The 16,299-nt window shown below is 46.1% G+C and overlaps 2 protein-coding genes across 11 annotated transcripts in view; one reads left to right on the top strand and one right to left on the bottom strand.

The window, feature by feature from the left end:
- Positions 1–16,299, top strand: part of CRB2 (crumbs cell polarity complex component 2) — a 71,011-nt gene that overhangs the window by 52,379 nt on the left and 2,333 nt on the right. For 3 of the 9 annotated variants that reach the window (XM_064171290.1, XM_064171287.1, XM_064171282.1), the window contains 4 exons: positions 50–917; positions 2,293–2,409; positions 3,016–3,142; positions 5,927–7,205. In XM_064171290.1, coding sequence (XP_064027360.1) covers positions 50–917; positions 2,293–2,409; positions 3,016–3,142; positions 5,927–6,154 — 1,340 coding nt within the window. In that variant the 3' untranslated portion in view covers positions 6,155–7,205. Of the gene's footprint in view, positions 1–49; positions 918–2,292; positions 2,410–3,015; positions 3,143–3,790; positions 5,895–5,926; positions 9,708–16,299 lie in introns of those variants that run through there. The other 6 variants (XM_064171286.1, XM_064171285.1, XM_064171288.1 and 3 more) reach the window with 6 other exon arrangements.
- DENND1A (DENN domain containing 1A) overlaps positions 12,572–16,299 on the bottom strand; it is a 197,705-nt gene continuing 193,977 nt past the window's right edge. For both annotated transcript variants that reach the window (XM_064171293.1, XM_064171294.1), the window contains one exon: positions 12,572–15,585. In XM_064171293.1, the coding sequence (XP_064027363.1) occupies positions 14,263–15,585 (1,323 nt within the window). In that variant the 3' untranslated portion in view covers positions 12,572–14,262. The remainder of the gene's footprint in view (positions 15,586–16,299) is intronic.

The raw sequence follows: 16,299 nt of genomic DNA, 5'->3' as shown, positions 1-16,299 counted from the left end.
GACACCAATTGTCTTTCAAATCCCTTGTGCTCTACCTCTTTATTTATAGGTCTGGCTAACGCAACATTTAATAGTTACACTGCTGTTGAATTCACTACCAACATGTCAGTGACTCGAACTCTGAGCAGCCTCCACATGGACTTCAGGACCAGGGATGAAGATGCTGTTCTGCTTCAGGCTGTGGAAGAAGTGGATTCCCTCCAGATAGCCATTAAGAACTCCTCCCTGCTCATTGACATCAGGAGTGGGAATAGCATTGAAGGTGTCAGCTTCCTGAGTCCGAAGTCGGTGACGGATGGTGCCTGGCACACCATCTCTGTGTTTATGGAGGAGCCATCTGCACTGTCTTCCAGGTGGCTGTTTCAGTTGGATGGGTCTGTTAATACGACTCTGCAGGGAAATGCTGGGAACTTAGACTTCCTGAAGAACAATGCACTGATAGTTGTAGCTGAAAATTACAGTGGCTGCCTTGGACAAGTGAACATAGGGGGGATCTACTTGCCATTCACTGCCCACCACTCGTACCCCCAGCCAGAACAGTTCCAGCAGTCCAGCAGCAGAACCATACTGCTAGGCTGCTCTGGGGCTGATGTTTGTGCTTCCAGCCCATGCCTCAATGCTGGAACCTGTGAGGACCTGTTCAATTCCTTCAGCTGTGCCTGCAGTACTGGCTGGGGTGGGCTGCTCTGCGAGTCCAACATTGATGACTGCCAGTCAAACCCATGTGTTCACGGGGACTGTGTTGACGCAGTGGCAGATTTCCAGTGTGAGTGCTTCAGGGGCTTCATTGGGAAGCGCTGCGACATCAACGTCGATGACTGCATCCGGCACCAGTGCCGCAACGGAGCTACCTGTGTCGATGGGGTTTATGGCTACTCCTGCAAGTGCCCTCCTCAGTTTTCAGGACCTCGCTGCGAGTAAGTGTGCTGGATGGTTTGGTCAGAGGAGCACCCAGATAAATGGGACTTTATTTTGGGACACTTTTTCATTGCAACCATCTGGGTAAAGCACCCAAGTTCTGCAGTGAACTGGAAGATGCTGTCCAGGTCCAAATCCCCACTGAAAGGAGCTCAGCCTCATACAAGATAAGGATCCTTTTTGTATGGGTTATCCCCATGCTCCACTTCAGAGCTATTTGAAGTTCAGGCACTGTAGCCTGTTGTCACTTCTCTCTTCCTTCCCCAAGAAATCCCATTTCTCCAAGATTTGACTTCCACCTGGCATGTTCCTGTAGTGATTTTAAACATGCCAGAACTAACCAACAAAACCCCTCTGGCCGTATGAAGTGAAAGAAGTTCCAGAGGGTGGAGCAGGCTGTGTTCTAGTTTCAAGTGCATTGAAGTCCTGAAGGGATAGAAATGGTCCCAGTACCATAATCTAATCTCTGCTGAGTATGCTGGTTTTGGTAAACCTTTGTGGTTGGGTTGTAGATATTACCTGTAGCAGGAGTTCTTAAAGGTGGTTGGTTCTGCTACTAGTGGCACACATCCAACTTGAAAGTGACATTCAGCCTTGTGCTGATGAAGGTGCCCATTGCTGCCAACTCTTATAACATTAAAGTACAGATGCAGTCTTAGATTGATAAACAGTGTTCCTTCAACAAAGGGCTTGGTTGTATTTTGTGGCATTACTCCTCAGACTAAGTGCCTTGGTTCTGTGTTTTGGTTAGAAAACAATCTATGTGATTATCCTGCTGCTTCTGAAATTTGTACTGGGAGAAAAAAGGGATCTTGCCCTGTTATCTGACTGCTGGTACTGCTTAGCAGTGCACGTTTTGTGACCCCTTCGTGGAAGTCACACACAGTTTGGTGGGAAGCTGGTATAGAGTCAGCAGGAGGACTGCTTTTTTTGATAAGGGCTATATTTATAGCATTTCTGTTTGGGAAAATTCCAGCATATTTTAGTCCCAAAGGTATGTGTCATATCAGTAAAGGAAGTAGGAGTCAGCACATTACTTCAGCATCTACATACTTGTGTCTGTTCAAAGTGAACATCGAGCTAACTGAAGCTCAGCCATATAACTATCTGATGTACCCAGATGGAAAATTTCCTGTTCTTGCTTTATTCTGGTGCAGGCAGTTACCTTATACCTGCATTGTCCTCCTCATGGCCCAGCTGTGCTCAAAGTAACACTCTGATGTTACAGATTTCTGAGATCATTCCTTTCTCTGCCTGTGTCAGACTGCTTCCTAGAAATGCCAATGACTGTGCTTAATCCTTCCCAGCCCAGTCTCCACTGAGCCTTTTACCATCCCCAAAACCTGACTTTAAGCTGTCTCTTGCTTTTCCCAGATGGCCGTTCCCACCTGAACAGTGTGGTAAGAACTTCACCTGCTTGAATGGTGGCAAGTGTGTCACAGAGAGCTGGGGAGCCAACTGCAGTTGCAAGCCAGGATTCACAGGACGGAAGTAAGTGCTGTTTCCTGGTGCCTGCAAAGGAACTAGAGCTCTCATTTTTACATCAGTGGGACAGCTAAGCAGGGTCAAATGCTTTATCCTTTTGTCATTAGCATAACTGGTTCAAAGCTGTAGCCTAACTGGTATTTGGAAGAGGCAGGCTTGGCATGACACTGCTGACAGTCCCAGTTTTGGCAGCGCAAATACCAGAATGTTAGGGGTTGAAAGAGACCTCAAAAGATCATCCAGTCCAATCTCCCTGCCAATGCAGGATCACTTAGAGTAGGTCACACAGGAACACATCCAGGCAGGTTTTGAATGTGTCCAGAGAAGGAGATTCCACAACTCCTTCCACATAGTTCTTGTGCCTCGTGAGATCTCATTATTAACTGTGCTGGAGACCCAAACTGGCATCAGTCACATGGCACTGGCAAAAGAAGGACTGGTCTGAACGGGTCAGGATGTCATGTGGCTGGACCCTGGAGAAAGCAGCTGAAAAGTTGCAACAGGAACTTTTCAGATAACTGAGGCTTCTGTAGGCTATGTGATCTCATGTTCTATAGCACGAGAACAGAGGTGAGACACTTCATTTAATTCTAATGCACTTTTCCTTTCCAGTTGTCAAATCAACATGAACAAGTGTGACCCAAACCCTTGCCAGAACGGAGGCACGTGCCAAGGCTCTGAGAACAAGTACGAGTGTTTGTGCAGTGCCAGCTACACAGGAGAGCGCTGCCACATTAACGTAAGCACCTCCCTTTGCTCGGGGAAGCTCCTGGCTGCAGCAGCAGCAGGCTCAGCAGGTTCTGTGGGTAGCAGGGTGTTAGTGAGGCTGCCTGCCTGTGGCATAGCCTCTGTGTGTGTCCTGGCTACAGCACATTACTAAGCACCAAAGAAATCAGCTGCTGCCAAAGCAACCTGAAGTGGGAATCTGTCTCTGCAGCACTCTTGCATGTCAGTCTCCAGCAGCAAATGCTTTTCAGTACCTGCATGGGCTGCCATATTGTTTCTAGGGGCTGCCTGCGACTTCTCTTAGGTTTTATGACTCTTTGGATAGTAATCAAACTACTAGGCTAGACCTGCAGAAAGGGGACACTACTGCTGTCTGTTCCCCTAGTTTGCCAGAGAATGGCATTTCAGATGGCATTTTGTCTTGGATGAGAGTTACAAAGTGCCTTCCCTTCCCAAAGTTCATCTGGTTCAAAATGGATGTGTTTGGAGAAGGGAAGTCAGAGTAAGTCAGGCTAGAAGTGATTCAAGTACAAGTGTCTGCTGAGAGGCAGGCTCAGCAAGGCTTTTCCTGTTATCAATAAGCAAAGCATGGGTCTTTGAGGCTGCCCTCCTGCCTGTGTGGAAGCTGCTGGGTCTTAACACTTGCATTTTCTCTGTAAAGCTCTTTCACAGAGAGTGGCTTCTCTAGTGACCTGGGAATCTACTAACCCAGACTGCATGGACAGGCTGTGTCCAGGTGGGGTTTGCTGCTGTTGCTGTTACACAGAGCTCAGTAATGCATGTGCCACAGGGTCACCCTGGTACTGTCTACTTGCATGCATAGCTCCTTCAGGCCTCTCTGGCTCCTCTATCCCAGGACACTTCTTGTAGATTGATTTTCATCATCTCCATGACTTCTTACAGAACTGTTTTTTTTCCTCTGAGGAGGACTGGGCCTGTGGGTGGCAGGGGCAAGACAGGTGTGGCTGTGGCTGGCTTGCTGTTAGTGGCAGCTGTAGAAGTGATGGGATGTGAGAGGTGCTTTTCTGTTCTTCCTCCCTCCTACCACCAGCAGCAACTAAAGAGCTGTGGAAGGCATAGAGGGGTGGACTGCAAAGAACTCCTGCAGTGTTAGTACTGCATGACTAACCTGCATGCTGTGCCAAACCAGCACTAACCCCTGGCACATCACTTCAGTCTTGGCAGGCTCGGAGTCAGCTTGAGCTTCAGTCATTTTGAAAGTGCTCTGGGAGTCTTCCTTCTGTGTGCTGTTGCTTTGTGCCTGTGTGGCATCCAAGCACTGTAATGAACCAACCTCGAATTCTTTTGGGTTTATCTGAAAGGTGGCAGGTACCATGGCTAGCAATAAAAAACGTTTCTTAGTTATTATTGTACTTTTAATGCTTTCATTAATGATAAAAATTCCACCATTTCTTAGTTCTTTGTTGTGTTCCATACCATCCTTTATTCCACCAGAATCTACTCTTCTGGCTGCATTTCTCTTATTAATACTCAGGCCTTAAATCATTTCCATCTTGCATCTATGTACCTATCTTTTTAACATCCTCCTCTTCCTGCTGCAAATGGTCTTCAAGTCTGTCCACAGCATTTTTCTATTATGTGGACACTGAAGTGTATCCTTTGCAATTTAAGTTTTGAGCTACAAATTCGAAGGGTTTAGCACTCACCCTTCACCCTGTTTAAATGATTTAAAATCTTCTGCCCTAGGACTCCAGAAAATTTCTGCAAGATTTGTCAGTTCTTGGTTTGTATCCAGGGCTTTCCTTTGGCCTTGAGATTTGCTAACTGCTAAGCCTGAAACACACCACACCTCCTAGGAATCAGAGGGCTGTGTGTCTTGCTGTAATGGACAGCTCAATAGCTGAGGAAATTCTCTGCCTTGCCATCGGAAGCATCACTGAGCTATTTAGTATCATTCCTCTGCTCAGGGAAATTCTTCTAGTTATTGAAAATTCAGATTAGTCCATGTTGACTTTCATATTTTTGCAACATTGGTTAGCTCTTCGCTAGTGACACCTACCTATTTCACTCTGATGGTGGTAAGGAGGCTCTGAAAAGCTCTCCACCAGGGATGCTGACTGTATTTGCATTGTAGTCTGAGGAGGCAGTGACCAGCTACAAGCAGAGACGAGAATATGGAGTGTCATTAGGGATCTGAACAGTTTCACCTCATCTAATAGTGGCTGAAGTGTTGCTCAGGCTCCACAGTGCTACTGCTCTAACTGTAACAAACTGCTGAGCATCACCTTCACAGAGGAGCGCCATGCAAGGGGCACCTGGCACCAGGACTCATCCCATAAATTGTCTACATTTAGCCGTGCTGACTCTGTGCCAGTTCACTACCCACCTCTGGAAATCTGCTCTTCTTTTCCTTGTGGTAACTCCATCCATGTGCTCTGCATGAATTATTGTTATGTAACTGTTCTATCTCTGTTCGCAACTCTACCCTGTTGAGGTCAGCTTCACCAGAGCCACTGGCTGGTGAGTGTTACTAGTTTTGAACTGGAAGAAAAAATGCAGAGCGTGTTACTGCCTGTTCTTTGGATTAAAAATGATTGGAAAGTAAGTTTGAAGGTGTTATGCTGAGAGATTAAAGACTGGACATGAGCATTCCTCATGCAGGTGCTCTCAAGCCCTGTAAATGCTCCTTGCTTGTTCTTTTCCATTCAGACACAGATCTGCACTTCTTTGCTTTTCTCAAAATCTGTTTCCCTCTAGTCTGACCATTTTGGGATCTTCGAGTTAAGTTATTGTAACCACTGGAGTTTCATTGTTTCTCCATTAATTTCTTTTACAGAAAGGGACTCCAGGTGCTCTCTTCCCCTCCCCACTAATTGAAGTAGCTGTCCCTGTAGCCTGTGGCTCTCTGCTGCTGCTCAGTATTGGGCTCATATTCATGATTCTCACTGCAAGGAAGAGGCGCCAATCAGAGGGAACCTACAGCCCGAGCCAGCAGGAAGTGGCAGGAGCTCGGCTGGAGATGGACAGTGTCCTAAAGGTGCCACCTGAAGAGCGGTTAATATAGGCACTACCATGGCAAGGAGATGAACCTGCAAGGTCTGCTCTGACCTTGATCTTTTTCCAGCACTTGCAGCAGCAGATCCACTCTATCTCAGTTTCCTTAAGGCATGGTAATGAAGACATGGACTTAGGAGTATAAGGCAGCCTGTATATGCAGCAGCTGTTCCAGCTGGTGGCAGTTAATGGAGTTCATTGCACTCACTGGCTCAGAGTGAGCCTCTTTACTCACTTTTGCCCCATGGGCTGTCCTGTGCCTTGGCCTCAACAGGAGCTGTTGAGGTGCACCTGCTTTGAATTTGCCTGCCTCTACTCCCCCTCTCAGGCAGCAATGGCATAGTTAAATCTGCTTTAAAAGGCAGGGCTAAATTAGGCACTAATTACAGCTACAATTGATGTATACTTTGAGGAATGTTGTATAGAGGGTATTTATGATTGGTTTGTATATACTGCTCTGTTTTGGTCAACAACTGAACTGCACTCAAAGCTTTGTCAGCTCAGTTGAGTGAGGGTTTCACAAGCAGCCTACAACAGCAACAGCAGCTGTGACCTCCTGCCCTGTGCACACCACTGTGTTGCTGGGAACTGTTAGGAAATACTGAAATCATTGTACAGTCAATGGGTTATGAAGTGATCTGTTGGAGATTCCCAAGAGTACTGCACAGGAGAGGTGCAGTCAGAACTGGGGAAGCTTGGGGGCCAGTGCAGGAGCTATTTGCCTACGTACGTATTACCAAATGCCGAACTCAAGGTGTGCATAGGAGGGGAAGAGGTGAGCAGGAAAAGGGTCACCAGACTGCTTCTGTATTCCATGGACTTGTGTGACATGGAGGGGACAGTGAAAGGTGTGGGGGAAGAGCTCCTCTTTAGCACTGCTATCAGCACAGCTCAGAGTGAAGCTGGGGAACTGGGCTGAGGGGTGTGAACTGCAGCACCATCCTGGTGGAAGCTCTAAGTAACAACCTGTTCTACCGCAGCAGCCAGTCTGGGCACATCTTAGCAACTCCTCTGTGGTGGGAGCAGTCGGGACCGCAGGGGCTGCCCTTCTGCTTGCACTTGTTGCAGCCACAGCACTTGCCATGAAGAGGAGGAGAGCAACTCAGGGAACCTACAGCCCAAGCCGCCAAGAAAAAGATGGGGCTCGAGTGGAAATGTGGAATGTAATCAAGATGCCACCAACCGAGCGACTGATCTAAGACTGGGGGTCACACAACAAGTGCTGTGTCATCCTATAACAACCATGCAACTGCTGCAGCATCTCCATCTTAGGTCTTGATGTGTTGTAGGACAGGTCTGTACTGCTTTAAGCTACTTCATGGGCTACAAGCAACTGCCTGCTCTTCCTTGGCTTGGTTACTGCAGCTCTTTACAGAGCAGATTTGTACAAAATCGGTCTGCAACAAGACACTCGTACCAAATCTCTTCCTAAGACCAGACTAAAGCACAGGACTACTCTAAGTGCCTTTCTGAGACTGAGTTGCCAGTTACAGCATTAACTTTCTTGAAAGGAGATTGTGTGTATGTAGAAAACCTGATCCCACTCTTTGATCAGATCTTACAGCAAGGCTAATGTGAGCAGCTGGATGTTCCTTCCCAGCTGCTGGCAGCTCCACACAGCATAGGCTGGCTCATGGCCAGGAGCATCACCACAGAAGACACTTTAGCAAGACAGTCAGTGTTTGAACATCAGGTAGTACTTGCCTGTGTGAGGAGGGCAGGAGGTACTGTCCTCTTGGCACAGATGGGTGTGGGCTCGTCAGTAGAGAAGAGTGACATTCAGCTAACTGCTGTAACTAATGAACACAGCCCTCGCTCTCCATGCTGCCCTAAACCAGGTCTTTGTTCTGTGGCTTTACTGTTACTGTTGTAGCTGTTGAGTGTGCCAGTCCTTCCTTAGTGTAACATGGCAAAGCCTGTGGAAAGAAATGCAGCACAGCAGGCCCAGTAAGATCTCAGATTATTGGCATTTCAGGGTGTCTGCTACCACTGTCAATGAGAAACAGTTTAGAAAACAGTGTCTGCTGTTTACTCTCCAAACTACTGTTGGTAAGCAGGATGTGACTGCCCACCACATCTAATCCCACTGGAAGAAAGTACTGCTCTCTCTTGCTTCTGGATTATTTTTTTACTGTAGCTGTACATTCTCTGTAGTTCTAAGCAAAGAGAGGTTTAGAACTACTGACCATGTCTGTCTGCTTAAGATTGCTTATGCAGGCAATTGCTGATGTTAGACAAAGAATGAAAAATTAAGAAAACAGGAAAGCCCAACCGAGAGACAAGACAGTATGTTGTAAGGGGAGTCCTAACACTGGGGAAATGGTGAAAGAGCAGCACCCTGGCTGTGGTTTGGGAGGGGTAGGACATAGTACTGGTAGAGAAAGGCATGGGCTAACTTCACCTTGCTGAAGCTTTTATTTATTTATTAGCAATTACACTGCTGTTACTTCTAATAGGAATGACTTGCTCTGGGTGTTTTCCAGCTGCTATGTAGCAAGGTCTAATCCATGCTCCGAGCAGAGACAGTCACCTGGCTGTCCTCTCGCTGCAGCAGACCTGATTAAACTGCTCACCTCAGGAAAGAGGAAGAGTGTGGTTTCGCTCAGCAGCATTTGTGCAACAGGAGAATCGCCACACTGAGCAAGGAAGCGCTTCTCGAGGAGAACAGAGCTGAGGGCAGGCCCCAGGCACTGTCTCTGTAGAAACATTCACCTTTGGTCCTAGTCTGTCCCTGTCTTAAGGCTGGGGTTATCTCCTGGTGAGAAAGGACCCCGGGTCCCTGGATAGCAAGAGTGGGCTGATCAACACACTGTGGCAGAGCATCCTGTCAGTGCCTGCTCTGTAGCCTTCACCTCACTGCAAAGGTTTGCTTCATCCCATAGTGACTCCAAACAAACCTGCAACAAGCTTAGGATGTGTTTTGGGTTTCTGAAAATTCAGCCCTGATTAACTGCCTAGTTGATGCCAGAACAGGTGAGAACTTCTACAGTTTTCGTTTTACTCCCTTTTTTTGGTGTGGAAGTTGTAGAAAAATGAGACAGCAAAACAGGATCTGAACGACCCAAAAACTCTGTAGCCTGTGTTAGTTTGAGAGAAAACCCAGAACTGTGTTGTAAGAACTAGTACAAAGCTACTGAAGTATCCTGAAGGGCACCAAGAAGCTACAACCCACACTCCCCCCCCAGCAGGAGATCTCTAAAAACCAGCATGCGGCGAGCAGTATCTGCAGCCCTGGGCAGGCAGCAGGAAGTCTGCTCAGTTGCATTCCAGGATTAGCAGAGCAGATGTATTCATTTGAAGCACCCAAAGCCAGTACTAGCAAGAATGTTACAATACTTTGTCAGTGCATTTCTGCAACATAATTTATGAAAGTTTTTGGTTTTCAATAATGAACTTAACTTGCTTTTGATATTTAATTTTTGAATATATTTTTTCACAAAACTGGATTTGCTGTAGTTAATGATCATGATTCTGATCTCTTTTGTAACTGTAAATTTTATAATTTGTAAATAATTAGAATGTCCCTCGGAAGGTATTTACAATAAAATTTGGTTAAAAATAAACCTGGTTCCTTTGACTTGTGATTAGTTTTCCTCTGAAGAATAACTCAGTGTCTAGATAGCTGCTGCTGGGCTGTACAGACAATCTGCACAGCTGTAAACCTCACCACCACTTTCAGAGATAGAATTCTATTAATTTTTGGACTGTTTTTATTTGTCAGACACCAGAGCTCTAAGCACAGACCCCTCTGAAGCACAGCAGCTTGTAGAGAACTGCTGTAGAAAAAGAGGCTGTCAACACCTGCTGCATTTTCTGTTCACCTACTACATGTCACCATTAGTCCCTTATTTTATGAGCAAAGACACAAAGATGAGATGTGGTTAGAACCATGAAATTCCAAACAGCATGGCATTCCTGTGGTGTGAGCCAGGACCAGCTCCTGCAGTAGCAGTAATCCTTCTCTGGGGGAATAGGGTGGGGGTGTGTGGTTTGTGTGGGCAGCAGCAGAGCTGCCGAGGAGCTGGGAGCCCGTTCCTGGCAGCAGAGCTGTCTACATGGACAGTGCCAGAAGCCTGTGGAACCAGAGCAGCAGACAGAAAGATCAGAATAGGAATAAATTGCTCAAGTGAATTCACATGGCTGCACTGGTTCTGGGAACTGAAGGTGTCCACGTGCAGTGAAATAAAAGCCTACAGCCAGAGGCTGGCACACCTCTCAGAAGTAAAGCCAGCACTGAAGCCAGTGCACATCCACCCTGCTCCACATACAGCAAGACAACAACAGCATGGGGCAAAAGGGGCACTGTGCACTAAAAGCTACCAGGTAAGCCTGAAAGCAGAGACAGGATAATCGAAATGCATGCTAATCATGCGTTCAGCTCACAAAGGCCAGCAGGCAACTCATTTTCTGGCCCTGGGAATGTAACTCTCCAGCTCCATGGGAAAATGGACAAGGGTTCTGGTAACAAAACAAACTTGCCTCAGAAAAAAGTGTCCTTGCTCCATCTTTATGGGTGATTGCCCAGAGCCCTGTACTGCAGGAGTGTGCAGGGGATTTTACAGTGCTACAAAGGATCACAAGCTCAGGGTTGTTTTATGATGCCATTAAATGGAGCCATTTAAAAATACAAGTCTAAGACTGTCCCAGCCCTGTGCTCAGTGGAATCTGCCTCCTCCCCCTGTCAGAAATTAGTCTCAGCCACCACCACAACCTTTTCCATTCCTAAAGGGCAGGGTGGGACTGCAGCAGCCCTGTCTTCGCTGCTTCCCTTTTCAAATACTGAGAGCTGCAAACTGCCAACAGCCAGAAGCAAAGGAAAACAGGTTGTTTTCCAAACCTGGCTGTTGCAGGAAGCAGCAACGAACCTGGGTCTTGTTCATCACTAACTAGTTTAATCTCCTGATGCTGGAAAAATCGTAAAGCCTGATGGATGAACACAAAAGGAGTAAGCCAACAACAACAGAAAAATCCTGAGCAGATGAATAAATGCCACGATCTGGAAGGACAGAGTGTAGGAGGCCATTAGCTGTTAGTTACTTACATGCTATTCGGAAGACAGCACTGTTCAACATTCCTGATGAACAAAAACATGATACTGGGCACTGCATCGCTGCCTTCTTCAGTGTCACTGAATCCATGGTGGCCTGTGGTTGGTTAAAGGGAGAAGTGCTGCAGTCATCTGTTATTGACACACTAAGCACCTCCAAATTGGAAAGAAGTCCGGGCAGATGTCAATCTCCTGCTTGGTCATTTCCCACACACATGAAAAAGAGGAGGTGGAGGGGAGGGGGTAGGAGTGGGTATCTGAGCAGCTCAGAAAATAACTCCCTGGCGTGTGCAGAGGAATCACAAACCTCTTGTACTTGTCACCTGTGTGCAAGGAAACCAGAGAAAGGGCTTCAGCAACAGAATGCTTCTGTGTCTCCACAGCTTCCAATTCCAGAGGCTAAAATGGTTCTTATCTAAGGGAAGTGAGATGCAAATATGGTTCTATCATCTTTACAGCAAAAGGTGCATCAGAAATTTAAAAAACGTTTGGATTTTTTTAAAAATAAAAGTTACTTCTAGTGGAAGGATGCATCTTTAAAGAGGCAAAGCAGTACCAAGCAACCAAGGGAAATGCACAGGGAAACATACAAAGCTGAATCTAAAGTCATTGATGCATACTAGAACATTCACTAGATTAATAAACACATACAAAATACTTCCACAGCTGAAGCAGAAGTGTTTTATACCCCACTTGCTCTCCCAAACAAGCATAGTTTATCTCTGGCACTGTTAGGAATGAATCATAATGGGAATTCCTGAGTTTAAGACAAAAACCCCTCAAACCTAAAAAGCTGTCCTAGAGACACTCTGATTCCTTTATTATGAGAAGCACATAAAGCAGTCCCCTGCTTGCAAGACTCTCTTCAAGAAGCGAGGAAGGTCACAAACTCCTGGATCACAGAAGCGTGCTCAACCCTCTCCCACCCTTCAAAATAAAGTGAAGGGTGATTAATGCCACTTGTGTCAATACTTTTCAGTGCCTCAGAACTGATCTACAAAATAACCCAAGAATGCTTGTTTGGCTGAAAAAAAAGCAATAATCAACTGCATCAAATATTCCATCTTGGGGGCAGAGTGAAATAACCAGCAATGGAAGTGCTCTGCAGTGACACAGCATTACCTGAGTGTTTCTCTGCCGGGTTCAGTGTGTGCAAGAGGCCTCCTCAGTGCAAGAGTGGCATGTGGCAGCAGGAATTGTAAAGAGGCGGCTGTGTCCCTGCAATGGGCTGTCACACACACAGCTCCTGCTGCATGCATACAGCCACCCTGACTGAGAACCTTTTATCATCTAGCTCACAGCAGAGGCCTGAAATTCCTGGCTGAAATTACAGCTAGTGTTCATCTTCCGAGCTGCATAAAATAAAATAGAGCTATTAGCTTAGACTTCAGATATTTTACTATGCAATACTAAAACCATCTGTCTTCCAACACAAAAAGAAAATACAAACCCAACTGAATGGCCTGCCAGAGTGACAGTATTTCACAGCAATGTAGTACTGAGGGCTTTCCCAAACTGTTGGCATTGCAGATACCAAGAGTGTTTTGCTTTTGTATTGCACGGACTCAAACGCATTGACAGCCATTTCCATATACTAGAGTAAGAAATCTTCCAAGATTATATGAATAAAATAGATACATTGGAAATCAGATAAAGCTTTACAAGAATTTCCCCACGTGTCCAAAATTATTTCCTTTATCAAAGGCTTAGTGGTGATGTGATTTTCTCTGCTAGAGTAACATGTTTACCAACAGACTGTGCCCAAATACAAAACAAAACCAAAAAGCATCACTGAAATAAACCAAAACTGATCACTGCAAGGACAGCAGGTTCTAGAAGAGATGCAATTTCTTAAGAAGACTATTGCCACAGAAGAAGTGTCTCAGAAAATCCAAGTGAACGTACCCTTCAGCCTTTGCATTGTGGTTTTGTACTCCATGACCTCACAGGTCCATTTCAAGGTCCAGTTAATGTCCAGTCAACAGCAGGATGAAGACTGCAGTTCATCAGAGAGGCTGAAGGAGCCAAGAGCTTTACAGACCAGGAGAAAACCCAGGTTGGTTCCAGACAGCAATGAGCAGTCCTGAAGTCCGTCAGTGACAGACATGCTGCCCTCCCAGAACTCGCCCAGCTCAACTGGAACTTCACTTCAGCTGTGAATTTTCATAGCCCAGTTCTTTTATCTTTTTCCTTTGTTTGTAATAATCAAGTCAGATGTTGTTATATTCCATACTGTCATTTATAATAGTTATATATAATACTAACATACATCTATATAAGATCTAGGATACTCTTGATGGCCTCTATTTTTTGATGTAACAAAACCAATCAAATAAACAAAAACCCCAAAACAAACAAACAAACAAAAAAGCAATTGCTGGTGTTTTCCAGTTTCCCAACGGAGATGCAGGACTAAACCCTGAGCCACTGCTCTGCACTATGGATTTGTTGCAATGAGAAATTAAGACAATTCTGCCCCAGAGAGGTCCCTGTGGCACCTCTGCCACCGTGCTGGGGGAGCAAAATCAGAAATATGCAACAGCAGCTCAGCTAATAGTCTGACCTCAGGGTCTGTATTTCAAGGCAGGACAACCTCAGAGCCTAAGATGAACTGGGTACAGCCCAGGAGGCTGGGTTTGCTTGCTGCCTTTGAGCTACAAAAGCAGAGCAAGACAAGCTGCACACTCTGCACACAGGCAGGAAGGACCAGCAGTGCAATGTGCTGTGCTCCCAGCTGTGCTAAGGACTGAAAGTGGAAGGAGTAACTTCTGTGTCAGTAACACTGTCTGAAAAGCAGTGTGGAAAACCCAACCCAACCTAACCACCCTCACGTTTTGATAAGTGCAGGAGTCCCAGGGGCTTTCAGTGGCAGAGCAGTTGCAGGGACCATGAAAACAGAGGACTCTGAACTCTGGGCAAAAAGCAGTTGTGTGTGAATTCCAGCATGGCAACGGTCCTGCACCTCTCCTGGCTCAGCCTTCCAGTAAGAAATGCTTGGTTTATGCTGGTTGAAAAAAACAAAACCCTTTCTCTGTCAATTCCAAAGTGACATCAAAAGGCCTTTGGGAGTGTTACTCAAAGGTTTCCCATCGCTTTCTGAGCTGTTCGACCTTACCTGGTGTGGATGACACATCCTGCTTTGTCTTTTTCAACAAATCTTCAAATGGATCTTTTGTTTCCTCAGATTTTGAGGACAGTAACACTGGCTCTATGCCCTTAGCTGGCCTGGCAGGGATCAAAGGGGGGTCACTGGACAGGAGAGCTACTGCTTGTTTGGGATCCATTTTTGAGTTGGACTGGCCCACCTGTAATGTTCTGGGTTTGGAAGGCCCACTTAAAGCTGCTGACTGTAAAGAGCTTGCTGGAGAAGGGCTGTGGCTCTGCAGCAGTAAGGAGCCAGCAGGTGGCACAGCTGGAACCTGGCTAAACAAGTTTGGCATGGATAGTGTTGAAATGTTTGTTTGAGGTCTTTGTGGTGGGTAGAAGTTAGAACTAGGTGTTATGAAGCTAGAACTATAGGCATGACCTAAAGAGGGGGTGAAATTGCCCCTTGGGGGTCTAACTAGAGACACTGACAGGGCTCCTGGTATTGTTTGTGTAAATGGATTAGGAGATGGTTGTAAAAAAGGTGGAGGTGCTGGGGAAGGATAACCAAGAGGCTGGACAAACGGTGCAGCTGGAGGAGATACAAAGTCAGTTGCCACCGAGATAAAGCCAGCTGCAGAAGGTGGAGTGGCTGAGCTCTGCAGGCTGGGGGGCCCTTGCTGCAGACCACTGCTTTGCCAGCTGGCTGTTTTCAGTGGATCCAGCAAGCTCAGAAGGTAGTCGCTTTCATTACCTGCATTATCTGTCTTCACTTTGACAGGCTGGAGCATCTCAGCTGTGCTGGTAGCACTGGACAAAAGCTGAGATGGATGAGGAGAATAATTTATGGACTGTGGGATTTCAGGGTCTAAGGACACACTACCAGCTCCAAAGGGCTCTGGAATAAGATCTGAAACCAAATGGCTCCGTCCTGTAGCATGGGTAGTGAGAATTTCTGTTGGCCCAGCTGGAGTCTGATGCTTAGAAGCCCTGGGTGCTGGTGGTGGCGGCACTATCCCCAGTTCAGGAGTCTTTCTTCCCTGTGGCCTAGGAATGGTGATGTTCCCTTGAATGACAGGATTTGATTCATCCTTTTCTGCAGGAGCCAGAATGCTGTCTTTGCTCCGGGGTCTCCTTGTGATTGGTGACATGCTGCCAAGGGCAGTCAAGGGCCTTTCTGGTGAGCTTTGGGAATACTTGGTAGGAATAGCCATGTCATCATGACCCATGCTCCACAGCTTGTAGTAAGGGTGAGACAGCTTCATAGTTGGCACAATCTTGTTCCTCTCAGACACGCCAAGATCCATTCTCTGAAAGAAAGCATGAGAAAAACCAAACAAAACCAAACACATTAACTTTTACTGATAATCTCACAGCATCCGGCATGAAGTGAAGACAGGCTGCTGAGCTAAGAGAGGAGGAGGATCTGTCCACAGAGTGTGACCTCAGGACAGAGATATAGCTGGCAGGCTAGAGGCACAGGCAACCAGAAGCAAGACTCTGCTGTTCAAATTTCAGCTCTATCTTTGATGAATCGCTCACCTATGGCATACTGTGGCATCTGTTTTTAGGCAGGTAAGGAGCATGTACCTGTATCTAAGGTACAGAAATTGAGAAGCTTTAATTGCTGTATGAAAAAAGCTGTCAAATTAAGTATCTGGATATAACCCTAAACTTATTATTATAACACAGAAATTACTTTCTTTTTCATGTCACATAAAAATCTCAGACTGCTTTAGTTTGGCACTTTCTAAGCTGCATATATTCAGCGAAATTCTTCATATAGAATCTCTCTTCTCCAGTCTAGATTGTTCCAATGATGCCTAGACAAAAATGGCCAGATTAAAAGAAGGTCATTAAAAACCTGGCAGTTTGGAAGGGACTTGAACATTTCCAGGTGCTCATTCCCACTGCTGAGCATCAGTTTCAAAGACATCCCTGTGTGATACCAATTGGACAGAACAGATTCTGAGGAACAGGGCAAATACTCCTTCAGAACTAAAGGCTGCAGGTTTAGTGGAAAA

Source organism: Pogoniulus pusillus, chromosome 35, assembly GCF_015220805.1.
Source record: "Pogoniulus pusillus isolate bPogPus1 chromosome 35, bPogPus1.pri, whole genome shotgun sequence".
NCBI lineage: Eukaryota > Metazoa > Chordata > Aves > Piciformes > Lybiidae > Pogoniulus > Pogoniulus pusillus.
The sequence above is the reverse complement of the archived record's forward strand: the minus strand, read 5'-3'. Positions and strand labels throughout refer to the sequence as shown.